This window comes from Gastrolobium bilobum, unplaced genomic scaffold (genome assembly GCF_033153095.1).
Source record: "Gastrolobium bilobum isolate Gb01-03AN ecotype WA unplaced genomic scaffold, APGP_CSIRO_Gbil_v1 utg1269, whole genome shotgun sequence".
Taxonomy (NCBI): Eukaryota; Viridiplantae; Streptophyta; class Magnoliopsida; order Fabales; family Fabaceae; genus Gastrolobium; species Gastrolobium bilobum.
The window spans coordinates 942,586-956,564 of NW_026898540.1; the positions used below are offsets into that span (position 1 = coordinate 942,586).

The 13,979-nt window shown below is 30.5% G+C and overlaps 1 protein-coding gene across 1 annotated transcript; it reads right to left on the bottom strand.

The window, feature by feature from the left end:
• Positions 1–1,753: 1,753 nt before the first annotated feature.
• LOC133317277 (uncharacterized) lies at positions 1,754–4,912 on the bottom strand. Its single transcript, XM_061519136.1, has 4 exons — positions 4,308–4,912; positions 3,785–3,854; positions 3,631–3,707; positions 1,754–2,069 (listed from the first exon to the last, which is right to left on the bottom strand). Exons 1-3 carry the CDS (start codon positions 4,647–4,649, stop codon positions 3,646–3,648), a joined length of 474 nt encoding a protein of 157 aa, XP_061375120.1. The 5' UTR covers positions 4,650–4,912; the 3' UTR covers positions 1,754–2,069; positions 3,631–3,645.
• Between the last annotated feature and the right edge of the window lie 9,067 nt (positions 4,913–13,979).

Here is a 13,979-nt window from a genome sequence, read left to right on the forward strand (position 1 = left end):
TAGTTTTAACTTTTTTTCCCATCTATTTTCTATTTTCAACCAAACATACATCAGAATTTTTAACCCAATTTTCCCATCAATATTGTGCGGTACCAAACAACTTTTTTTAAACTTTCCTACCAAACTTACTTTCCTTCCATTTCCCTATCAATTACATTTTCCTAGTAAAAAAAAATTTCTCCTGAACCAAACACTACCTAAGAGCTTTCGAAGCTGTGGTATCCGGTGCCCACCTTGCCATGAAATTTTATAAAAGTAAAAGCCAAGAAGGATAATATTAGAATGGGTTTTATAAGAGTTATGTTGTAGGAAAAGTGATTCTGTAATGTTATAGAGATTCGTTTTGCGTGTCGTAATTTCTTTTTTCTTTTTTCTTCAAAAAGTGTTAGTCCCAAAAAATATTATGTGTGTAGGAAAGTTTGTTGTGTCATGTTAAATGACAATGCAAACCCCTGTTACAATCTAGAACTGTGAAAAGAGACAAGTAAATTGGCGAGAGAAGAAGGTGAGAGGAACCTGAACTTAAACTTAGAGTGAGTGAGAGTAAGAGAGTAGAAGAAAATCTGGGAGAAAGAGGGGCTTATATAAAGGAGAAGATGGAATATTAATTAGAAAATTAATATAAGACAACAATTCAACTCAATCTAAAATAAAACAACTGCATAAACTAAAGGCTGATTGGGCTTTTTTTATTGTTAAGTTTATGGTTTGTCGTTTTCAGAAAGGACTAGGTTAGGTGTCACGACCTTTTCATTTAATGTTCTTTAATGATGATTGTGTAAATATGGGCTGATTAAAGAAAATAATAACTTGCCTCAAATAGTCAAATGTGAAATGAGAATATTTTCCACAATTATGTAAAATATATATTTGGCAATTTGGATAGTTTATACTTTATAGAAATAGAAATTAATTTTTAAATAGGCCTCACCTATTTTTAAACATAAAACAAAGCTAGGGTCTAGTTAGTGATAGCTTAATATCTCGCTTGACGCTTATCTTCTTATGATAATGGAATACGGTACTAGCAGAGAGTTTAAAAAATGGCCCCAAAAAATAACATTCTTGTCAAACTTTTGTTTATTTTTTCAATATATTTTGATGGATGATAGTGTGTGCATGATGTTGTTAATATTCAGCATCAATGAATGATATTTTCTTTATTTTTTATTCTCTTATTTTTTTTAATATTCTTGATGAAAAATTAGATAGGGAAATAAGGAGCATGGCATTTGTGTTGTTGAGGATCACTACCGGAATTTTTAAGAAATCTTATAAATTTCATTATAGACTATTATTACAAAAGGAAATAATTAAAATAGAGAGAGGGGCTGTCTACTGAATTTAAAAAACTTCTTTAACAGTCTTAAACTTATCCTATTTAATCGAATAAACTTTTTAAAAGTTTTAATTTAACTTTTTTACTAAAAGACAGATGATACTTAAACATTATATGGAGTTACAAAGACGGTTATTAAGTTAACACCGCATAAAAATACTTCTCCTAGAGTAATTGTCAATACAAATAATATAAACTCTATTATTTTTATTTCTGTACAATGCCTAAAGTTGGACATAATAAAATAAAAAATTGAAAAATTTCATTAAAATTGTTCGTTTGCAAATATTCCAAAATCAAGTTAAGTACTTACCACAGCGCCAACAGAACATTTGAGTTTATCCGCAAATCCTAGGGATAAACGCACAAATGGGATCGTCATTCTTTTCACATTAATGTATCATTAAATCAACAACATTAATGTATCATTAAGTTAACAAATTACATGTATTTCGATCAGCTGTATATTTAAACAAAGTTGATTTAAACATTCAATAAAACTATTTGCCCCAACACTTGGGCTCAAAGAAAAACAAAATTAAGTTCCTATATTAAAAAGTTGAAAGAAGACAAAGTTATCTTGTATCTTAAAAAGGGACATGCATCTAAAATAACTGCACGATGCAGCAAATACAAGTCATTCAAGGATTCCGAACACACCACCAAGGTAGTAATGCCTATTGAATGCAGTACCACCAAAGATAAGGAGAAGAGAGTCAAGGATACAACTCTGTTTAAAAAAATAAAATAAAAATGAAACACATCAAAGACCATGATTACATTTGTGCAGAAACAAAAGTAGGAGTACAAATACTTAGAATTTGAAAAAAATGGGAGAGAGCAATGTAAGAAATACAGTATGCATTAGAAATATAAAATCAGGCTGCATATCATAAAAACAAAGAATACCAAATCGTTGAGCCCAACAAGTCACCAACCAAGAAAATTAAGAATCTTATGTCAGGTGAAAAAATTGCTTCCAAAGAGCTCTTTGCTTTATAAGAGATAAGCATAATAGGAGTCTAGGAGAATGCTGCCTAGAGATGAAATTGAAAAGTAATAGTATGAGAAAAGGCAATAGCAGAAGAAGAGGTAAAGCCCATTGAAACCTAGACTTCACTAGATTCTAATGAGCAGGCCCTGATCCTGTAATCCATTAGAACAACCATGATAACATGCAAGCTTGCTATTTTTGCAACCAAACCCCAAAAGTGATTATGCATTTGTAATCACTTATCACAAACAATTATATGTCATGATGGTAAATTCTTCAATCATCATCTTTCACATTCCTTCAGGGAAATACACTCCAACATCATTCCAGTTTGTGCTAAAAAATGCTGCGATTAGTGCAGTGTGATCAGTCTTACTTATTAGGGTCGCTAAATACACTTTGAAATCCTATTAATTGACTTACACATAAGACACCTAAACTAGATGTCATCGCCCAGCTGCCTGATTACCATTCAAGACTTATGGTACTGATCATATTGATTGCAGCTTATCATGCTGAATACACAGCGATACCCATCATACTGCTAGTTAGTATAAAGCAACTTATCACACTGATTTCCGCAACACCTAAATAACATTTGTAGTTGTAGCTATGATCTTCCAAAGAATTGGGAAGTATAGATGAAAATCATAGTACAAGAGTTACTCTCAAAGTCCTACATGCAGGGTGGTCAATACTGAGAACATTGTAAATGAGACATCAATTTGCAGCTCTAAGAAAAAAAAAAAGAAAATCCTCAACTAGGCATAATAAATAGGCTATATAATGTTATCAAAAAAAAAAAAAAAAATAGGCTATATAATAAGGCATACACTTGATGTTTTAAGTATTGGCTTTAATAGCTCTTCTATCGCTGCAGATGGGAAAATTTGCAGCAACACTTATTTCCACTAGGATACGGTTCCGTATCCTGGTATTTTTTTTTTTTTAGGATACAACTCTATATCCTAGTGTTAATATGTTTGCTGCAACTTTTCTCATCTGCAGCGACAACAGAAACGAGAAACCCTAAGTTATTATATTACAACAATTTCCCGAAAATGAACAACACAACAACAACATTCGAAAGAAGAGACACCACAAAAGTAGGGGGGGGGGGGGAATTGTCAGTTAACAAGATTTGACTTATGTTGTTGATGTTTTAATAGAAAAGAACTAGCACTTGTGACAATTGAGTTATCATATACTATATCATACAATTGAAATTCAATCTCATAATAATTAAAAAATAAAAATAAAATTAGAGCATTGGTGAATGGTGAAGTCTAATCATTACCCCTATACTTGCAAACTAAGGAGAAGATTTAGTTTTGCTCTCCAGTTCGCATGAATCTGAATCACTTGCTCTGTAACCTGAGTGTCCACAAAATAAAGATCAATGAGGACAAATAAAGCCGCAATTTATTAATCCAACAAAAGATAGAGATTACCTGGATGTTTATCGCTTACTTTCCAAACTGAATTTCGACTTCTTGATGCTTTACTAATCCAAGCATTTCCCTATAAACAAAGTTTGTAATCTCATAATCAGTAACCAGAAGTTCACGAGCAGGAAACAGAATACAAATTACACAGATTCAAATTAACTGCAACTGTCTATCTTGATTGTCAATTGAGCAAGATTCAGAAGCCCTGCAATGTCAATGCCCCGTCCCTCAAAGCAATTACAAACACAATATCGAATTCAAAACACACAATTGAATTTATGCATATTAAAAAATAAAAATAATAATAACAATCTGATAAAAACAATAACATAAGAAAGGGGAGTTTAAATTAAAAAAAAAAAAGTCAGAAGAAAATTTTACAACTTCCCTACACTCTACCTCAGTTTCATGTCCAAGGAGTGAACAATTACCTACCAGAAATATGTACTTATATCAATGATCATACACATTACAAAGGGTGTAATTATGCTGCTATAAAAACAAACATAGGTAAAAAAAAATTGACCTTTTGAGGATCTCTTGGAACACCATAGCCACTGTAATACATTTGGCCAACGAGAACCTGCATGGCGGCGTCCCCAGCCTTGGCCTCCTTGAGCGTGTCTTGGAACCACCGCTTGGAGCAATCGGCGACCACCTTGGCGAGGGGTGTCCGACATTGCTCCCCTCCCAAAGTTTCCATCTTTTTCGGAGATTCAACCTTAACAGAACACGATTTCGTTGTCCGTGGGGTGGCCACGCGGTTCGCGGATCTGGGTTGTGTTCCCTTTGGCTTATGGGGTTTTGCAGATGATACAATCCGCGATAACTCTTGCAGCCTAGCCGCAGATTCAAGTGATTTTCCCATTAAAGCACACAGAAAAAAAAAAAACCCAAAAAGACAAAAGGGTATTGCTTTTGAAAGTTCAGATTTTTCGTGGTTGCTTTTTTTTATTTTATTTTTTCTTATGGATGTTGTTCAAAGACAAAGATCACAATCACATATCTAGGATAGGATGCTTGATGCAACCCAAATGTTTAGAACAGCAACATCCTTAAATCCCATGTTAGCTGTTGACTGTAATAAGATATAAATTAATCAATCGATACAAAAAAATAAGGTTGGGGCGAACGGCATATGGGCCTGGGGATGCTTTAAAGTTTTTTACTCAATTGTTTTTTTTAATAGGATCAGTGTTAGTGCCTTTTTTTTTAGTGTACTCAAGGGTATCCCACCCTTTTGGGGTGTCACTAATTCTAACCGTGCATTGTCGGTTCCTTGCAGGGGTAGCACTACCCAATCCATTTTTTTCATACCCAGGACTCAAACTCGTGCTTTTAAAAAAATATAGAACTGTGTTATTTTAATAAAAATTATTGTATTTTATGATAAAGAAATAGCTATACAATAAAAATCATAATGAAAGAAAGGGAGAGATTTTTTTTTTAAATATTAAATTAAAGTAATTTTAATTAACATAATTTTTTTTAAAAGGATAAATATTTTTTCCTTTTTTAATACTACTAAATTAACTTAATTGAGGAGGTGAATTAATGGATTTATGCATCAAATGATTTGTTTAATCAAAATATCCATTTTTGTATCTTGAAATTGAGTTTTTATATTTACGAGTAGAATAATTTTATATATGTCTTCCTTTTTACATAGTCGTGTATTTTCATTTTATTTTTTATGTGGCACATGTCTTCTGAGGTCTTAAATAAAATCAATTTTTTTTTTCTCTTTAATTAGTTATTTCTTCAGAAGATAGAAATTTTTCTTATTTTTTCAATCAATGTTCACATTTGTTCAATGAGATGTTTACAAATCATCTGCAAAGTAATCAATTATCATGTATATGAATTTTTTATATTTTTAAAATTAAAAAAATTAATTCCATATTTTGATTTGATTGTTTGTTATTAATAAAATAAATATTATCAATTAAAATAAATTTTTTAATGTATTACATTGATAATGTTTTACTTTTATTTATTTCTGGAAAGGCAATTTTATTGTTAGTTTTTGGTCTCGTTCGCTTTGTAATATTAATAATTATTATGGGTTTATTGTTTGTCTTATCAATAGAGAAAAAGTTATCTCCAACAATTATAAAACTAAGTTATTTTATGTGTTGGGAAGTTAATAGAACATATTTAAAAAAAATTCATATAATAAAGAAACAAATAAACTTTTTAAAATGATCTTTATAAATCCTTTCAATCCCCAAAATGATATAGTCTAGAGTTATTTTGAAGATAACTTTATCTTATGAGAAACTTTTTTTTTTTTTTTTTTTTGTACATTAGAGGGGCAAAAGCCCCAAAAAAAGACAAAGAAAAGTAGAATGATGAGAAACATTTTTTTCAATTATTATTGGGATAAATATGATTCATGTTGCATGTACAAAATTAGTGTCATGCAACTGCTACATACAAGATAAAGTCATTGCATATTATGCCTCTTTAACTTTTATTATTATTATTATTTAACTTGTTTTTTTTAGGAAAAAAAAAAATTAGTCATGGCATGATGACTCCAAAGCCCATTATTGTTCCTGTTTTAAAATTAGGTTCGCTTTTTCTGCAGTAAGCCAATACGACGTCGTTTTGGGACGGAAATCATGGTATTTTTGTAATTTTAATTTATTTCAGGGTTATAATAGTCTTTATATTTATAATTTTTTCAGATTTCAATACCAAAACGACGTCGTTCAAAGAATAAATATAGATAACTTATCTGCATTAACTGCAGAAATATTTTTCTCTTAAAATTATTGTTCGTGTCTTTTTTTTTTTTTTTTTTTGGCCTAAACTTTTTTTTTCTTCTCGTAATGGTCATTCGATTGGGAAAAGACCATCAATTTACTTTACTGATGATATGATACCAATTACAAGCCCATTTTGGAAACTCTCGTACCTTCCATTCTTCCTATCCTTGCTCGGGTAAGGCCCACAAGGTTGTGTGTCTTGGCCCTCCCTTCCTTGAACTGCAGAAAATTTAAACTCCATGTGCACTTTAAATTTTCAACTTTTTAAAAAAATTAAATCAACATCTCATATAACAAAACTAATTGGAGGCCATGGTCGATAAATCCAAATAAATAAATAAAATAAACATAAATTTGAGGGAAAAATAATAAATACAAAATAAAAAATATATAAAAAATTTCTCAAATCATCTCAAGTTATAATTTTTTTCACTATTATTACTATAAATTTTCATTGAATATCTTTGATTCTTATCTTATCATACTTGTACAGTAATATATTACTTTAACATCCTCATTTTACATACTCTTATTTTATACCCATATTATCAATATAGTGTTAGAGGAACTATTACTTTTATGTAAAATTTTCTTTAGTCTAAGAGAGAGCTTTGGGATCATATAAAATCTTAATTCATTGCATCATTTTATCCAATCCTTTTTTATTTTATAGTTTATATTTTAAGTTTGTTTTTTCTGCCGTTACTGTAGATAAGTTATCTGCAATAAGTTCAATACGACGTCATTTTAAGAGCGAAAATCATGGTATTTTTTTAATTTTAATTTATTTCAGGGTTATAATAGTCTTTATATTTATAATTCTTTAAGATTTCAATACCAAAACGACGTCATTTTGGGAATAAATACAGATAACTTATCGATACATGTAGAAACATTTTTTCCTTATATTTTTCATCAATTTCATTTTTTAGAAAAAAAAAAAATCATCCTTAAAAAAAGTGTTGAAATAACTCAAATTTTAACAAATCATCCTTAAAAAAATCAAATGCAACTCCATTTATGGCTTTCACAAATTTTAATGTTAAGTCTCTTGCGTAGGAGATCTTAACTAAAACTGTGCGAGTGATGCAAATGCGATTTGCATGTGTAACTCAATCTCCGATGAGATCGTAACTAAAATTCTGAATAAGGTCACTTCAAAGATCGCAACAAATTTTCTTGCTAAGCTATCATACACCCTAGCTTGCAAGCAATGCACCAACAGGTCTTCATTCTGTAGAAAGTGAATAGAATATTCGACGGCTTTTGACAAAAAATGTATCCATTATGAGAGATAAAAAAAACGGAGGAGAAAATATCTTATCGATCAAGCACCATTATAGATGTCATTATAAATGTTCATAGGGCAGATATCACAGACTTGATAACTTCTTCAATTAGTCAATGCTAAATTGGAGATAATTCTATCACCATTATTAGATTTGTGTCAAGAATTCAATGATAAAGTACTAAGTAAAAATGTTCACTTTAGGCCCTTATGTCAAATTTGAGCACCATTGACTAATACATATAAGGAATATTCTCTCATTTCAACTGATATACGAATAACATTTGTGGATTCTCTTCTCATAAACTAATGAGCATATACGTCATCTGATTGCATGTTTCTAATTATCTTTCTCGTACTATTTTTTTCATGGAAAAATGAGCTAATTAAGAATTTGAAATTGATTTCTTCTCCCACTAACATACACCACTACGCTTGGTATTCCTTTCTAACAAAAAAGGATAGCCATAGGATAAGATACTGATGTGATGCCATTTCAGAATCTTATCAGTTATGTGCTGCCAACTCTTAGAACTAGAAATTATAACACACTTCGAAACAATACGAATATGATTGATCATGCCATATATTTACAGTGCCTATTGATGTCATTCAGAGCATATATATATCAAAAAAATTGTGTTCGGTTCTGTTGAACTGTATAAGGATACTTCATGAGTATGCGCTCAGAGATATCTTAGAGATAGATATCTGATTGGTTTATAGCCAATACTCTAATATTGAATTTGAAAGTCTAAGATGAAGACAAAAATTATTAAGCATGTGAAGATTAAGCCTAATAATATACATTTTGAATTTGTCTTTTTTTTCCTGCAGTTTTCATATGGACTCCTCAACTTCATTTTTTTTTTTTTTTTTGGCCTGAGAATAGCACTTATCCTATGTAACAATATAGTGTAATATTACTTGTAAATACAAATCATTGATCTAATATAAGTAACAAAAGTAGGACTTATATGTGAATTTACGATAAGAACATAACAAAGAATTAAAAAAATTATATATCAGTGGAGGTATATATATGAATAGACTGGTTCTTCCCTAATCTCATAAGCTAGCGAAAAGTCAAATTCATGAAGGAAAAATACCGAAACTGAAGTGGGGGACGAAAACAAAGAAATCACTTGCAACAAGAATAGAGTTGATTAAGATGTAAAAAGGCAACATTTCCCCTCAATAATGTAAAATACCTATTTGGCAATTATTGGATTAATAAAAGTGGGACTTATATGTGAATTTATGATAAGAACATAACAACTGCTTTTAAAATTTATATGCCAGGGGTTGTATATATATGAACTGAATGGCTTTTATTTTATCTCATAAGCTAGCGAATAGTAAAGGTTTTGGAGGAAAAATGTCTAAAGTGATGTGGGGGAAAAACATCAAAGTAAATGACTTGTGTTTACCATACTCTCTCGATCCAAAACAGCACAAGAATGAAGCGACTTGCCACGTTAGAAGCGCATGAAAGCATACGGCCCTAAAGCTGGAATAAATTTCTAGTGCATCAAATATGCACCGAAGATTTAGTGCATCTGCTCGATCATTTTGTGACATGTGAACAAAAACATCACATCATCTAAAAGAAGCAGATGATGTGATGTTTTTTGTCCATGTATCACAAAATAATTGGGCAGATACACTGAATCTTCGGTGCATCTGATGCACTAAAAATTTATTCCTAAAATTGATTTGGTTATTCAGTTTTTGATTGGTTAGATTTTTTCTTAGGGCTGTTATACTTTATCACGTGTATATTTTTTCTTTCTTCTTCTTTCGTTGCTTTGGCTTCATGCCTATATATTCAGTTTTATTCGTTTCCATAAACTCATATTCGATTATGAAAGCTTTCAAGATTTGCAAGATGATATCAGAGCTCATCTAAGAGTGTTGATCCATCCACCTTCCGCCAAGCTTTACCTCTCCAAAATCTTAAACCTCTATTCTTGAAACCTTCGTTCTTGAAACCATGGCTGAGCAAAATCAGCTTGCAAATCCTTACTTTCTGCAGCCAAACAAGTCTCTGTCCTTGATCCTTATATCACCATTGTTGAATGGTAATAACTACCATGCATGGTCAAGAGCAATGACTGTTGCCTTGACATCCAAAAACAAAATGTCGTTCATGAATGGCACAATAACTTCACCTCCAGAAGTTGATCCCAGGTATGTAGTTTGGGAGAGGTGTAACACAATGATTTTATCATGGCTTCATCATTCCATAGTCGATTCTATTTTGAAATATATTATCTAGATTGATAAAGCTTATGAAGTTTGGAGTGACTTGAAGGATAGATTCTCCCAATCGGATGTGTTTTGCATTTTAGATTTGTTGGGGAATGTGTATCTGCTGAATTAGGGAGATAGATCTGTGACAGATTACTTCATGAATCTAAAAATGCTATGGGATGAACTGCATAAACTCAGGCCATTGCCAGCCTGTACATATGGAACTATGGCTCAAATGCATGAGTACAAAGAAGTAGATCAAATCATCATATTCTTGAAACAATTCAGTCATGTTCGATCTCAGATCATTATGATGAATCCTCTTCCTAACATCAACAAAGTTTTCTCCTTAGTTATACAATAGGAAAGGAAATTCATAACAGAAGTGCGTAATGGTGATATGAATGAAGCCAAGATTTTTGCGAGTTCATATGAAAGTTATCGTGGCTGCAATAATTCATATAGAGGAAGAGGGCGTTCAACTGCTGGCAGAGGTCAAAGTATGATGAATAAATATGGTACTCATTGCAAGAAGACCAATGTTACCATTGAAACATGTTATTTCAAGCATCGTTTCCTTAAAGGCTATCGATCCAAGAATTCACAACAAGCACATATTGTTAACAATGTTGTCCAAGAACAAAAAGGTAGTATAACTCCCTTTGTTGATTGCAGGAGCTCGTTGGATTCACAAATTTCAGTCTCGAAGGAGAAATATGAGGAGTTTATGAACTACATGCAGCAATCCAAAACTGAACATGCCACTAATATGGCACAAGTTGTTTCCACATATGGAAAACCTTCATCTTCTGAAGGTAAAAACTCCACTCAATGGTTCCTAGATACTAGAGCAACATATCACATTACACACCTTTGTCCAGTGTTTTCATCCATTCATGAGATTAAGTCCATACTTGTTAATTTGCCAAATGGATCTTCTGTTATTGCATCATATTCTAGTATTGTTAATGTCATTCCTTCTCTCACTTTAAAGAACGAGTTGATTGTGTTAGAAATCAGAGTTAATCTAATCTCTGTGACAAAGTTATTAGATGATCTAGATTTCTCCCTAACATTTAATGTTTCACACTGTTTTGTCAAGCAGAGAATTACATTGAGGACGATTAGTATAGCTAAAAGAGTTGGTGGCTTATTCGTAATGAATGGTGTAGAAAGTTTAGCTTTAGAAGTCAACAATTTTAGTTCTTCATTTCAATGTAATTAAGATGATTCCTTGTTATGGCATCTTCGTTTATGACACATTTTAGAGAGTGTATTAAAGCATGTCTGCACTCAGTTTCCTTTTGTTCCTTATATACACATTAAACCTTGCGATGTATGCCACTTTGCTAAACAAAAGAAGCTTCCCTTTCCTTCAAGTAACTCTCGAACTACTAAGATTTTTTATCTATTTCACGCTAATATTTGGGGGACCATTCTCAGTTCCCTCCATTGAAGGATATAGATACTTATTGAATTTGGTTGATGACTTCTCATGATTCACTTAGGTTAAGTTCATGACACATAAAAGTGAGACTCGTAAGCTGTTGCAAGATTTCATCACAATTATTCATAACCAATTCAACAACTTGCCACAAGAATAAGATTGATTTATGTGAAAATATTTCCCTCAATTATGTAAAATATATATTTGGCAATTTGGACAATCTGTTAGAAATAGAAATGGATTAGGTTAGATCGATCTAAGCCTTAAACAATTGTTTTTTAAATATAAAGCATAAATTTGGTTTATTACTAGATATAGGTGTATATATATGATAGGGCCATGAGTATCAGTATTGTACGATACTCGATACAATATGATTCGCAAGCGCAACAATACGTAACATGGGGTGTATCGAAAAAGGGTTTGTATCGAATGATACGATACTGTATCTTACATACGATACTTAACGTGTATCCTACAATACGAAAGTAAAATTAAATTTTTTAATTTTTAATTAAAAATAATAATGATTTGATTTGTGATTTAAATTAAATAAATTAAAAAATTGTTATAAATAAAGAAAATAAAATAAAGATTTGATTTGTGATTTAAACAAAAAAATTAATATGAAAAATATGTATTAATAAAGGATATAATTAAATAAATATTATAAATCTCTTCCATCTTCAAAAAAAAAAAAAACTCAATATAAAAATTGATTCAAATTAAAACTAATTTTATTCATTACTCAAATTAATGCTTTAATTTGAAAAATATTCATATATTAAGATATTAACAAAGTATTTATTTATAAATTAAATTTTTTTACTAGCTTTATGGTGGAATAGTTTTGGAGATGACTACAAAGAGCTACACACAATAGCTATTCTTATTCTATGCCTCACGTGTAGTGCTACAGGATGCGAGAGAAATTTGAGTGTGTTTGATCAAATTCACTCTAAGAAAAGAAACTTGTTAGAGCAACAAAGGTCGAATGCTCTATTGTTTGTTAAATACAACCTCCAACTTGAAATTAGGCAAAAGTAAAGGGAGGAGAAAGAAGACACATATGATTTTATCTGTTTATCAAATTTAGATTCTGATGGTGAAAGGATTACAAAGCAAGGGGAGCCTTACCTAATGGATGGGGAATCTAGGATGGATGTCCATGAGTGCTTCAACTTTGATAAAGGAGACCAAAGAAAAAAGATAAAGAGAGGTATATTTGCTGGTATAATGTTTCTTTTAGTCATCAAAATCTTAAAGCCGACGGGAATGATAAAACTAAAGGCATCATCATATAAGAACAAGATAATGTCTATAGGCTTAATAAATGAAATGATATTGACAACAAAAAAGATAAAGGAAAAAGACCTCAAATTGTTGAACAAGAAATGGGAGATAAGTCAGATGATTAACCTAATGAAGATAATTACGAATTAGTTGTCACTGGTAGATGCTGATAAAGATAGTAGTGAAAATATTAATCTTAAATACTTAATGATTGATGAATAGGAGAATAACTGATTTTCACTTTAATTTTATGTATTTTATTTATTGGATCCTTTTTGAAATTTAGATTTATATAAAATTAATTATATTATATATTTTAGAATTATTTTTTTATTACATTCTGTATAATATTACGATTGATAATACACGATACAAAAAAATGACTAAACAATACATAATATAGGGGTAAGATATTGTAACAACTAATTTGTGTTACTACCAATCAATTTCGTTGTTAGATCGATTATGTTAATCCAATGATTATATTTAATTTCATCTCTTTATGGTTATGTTATGATTCCACATATTTAATGTGAAAGCATTAAATATGAGAAATCATAACCATACAAAGGTAAAAATAAATATAATAAATTATTAAATATGGAAAATCATAACCATACAAAGTTAAAAATAAATATAATCGTTGGATCAACATAACCGTAATATTAATAGTAACATTAATTAATTATCAGAATATCTTTACCCCATAATATATATTGCCATTCAACAATCTTGCATAGCGCCATAATCTTCAAGTTGCTGTCTTCAGAATTTGATAATTTACTTTACGACATTAAAATGTTCCCACATAGAGATAAATTCCAACTTTTGTTAAAATGTTCCCACACAAAGATAAATTCCAACTTTTGTTAGCATCTAAGGTCGTGGGTTTTTACAGGAAATGACGGCGATGGGTGGTTGATAACAACACGTCAACACTCACGTTAAGGGCTTGTTTGGATAAATCTTTTTTTCAGTCAAAAGTTATTCTCTTTTTTTTCAAAAAAAAAAAATGTATAATTTGGATGAACCTTTTTTTCAATCAAAAGTTACTCCTTCTTTTTTTTATAAAAATTTTTTTATTATAAAATGCATTTGGATATCTATTTTTTTTAAAAAAAATCAAAATCAAAAAAAAAAGTCAAA

Bases quoted from the DNA above. Each gene is read 5' to 3' on its own strand.
- LOC133317277 (XM_061519136.1), bottom strand. From the start codon at position 4,649: ATGGGAAAATCACTTGAATCTGCGGCTAGGCTGCAAGAGTTATCGCGG. The intron at 3,855-4,307 runs GTCAATTTTTTT...CTTTGTTTATAG, and splicing joins TTCCAAGAGATCCTCAAAAG to GGAAATGCTTGGATTAGTAA. The intron at 3,708-3,784 runs GTAATCTCTATC...GTGGACACTCAG, and splicing joins AGTAAGCGATAAACATCCAG to GTTACAGAGCAAGTGATTCA.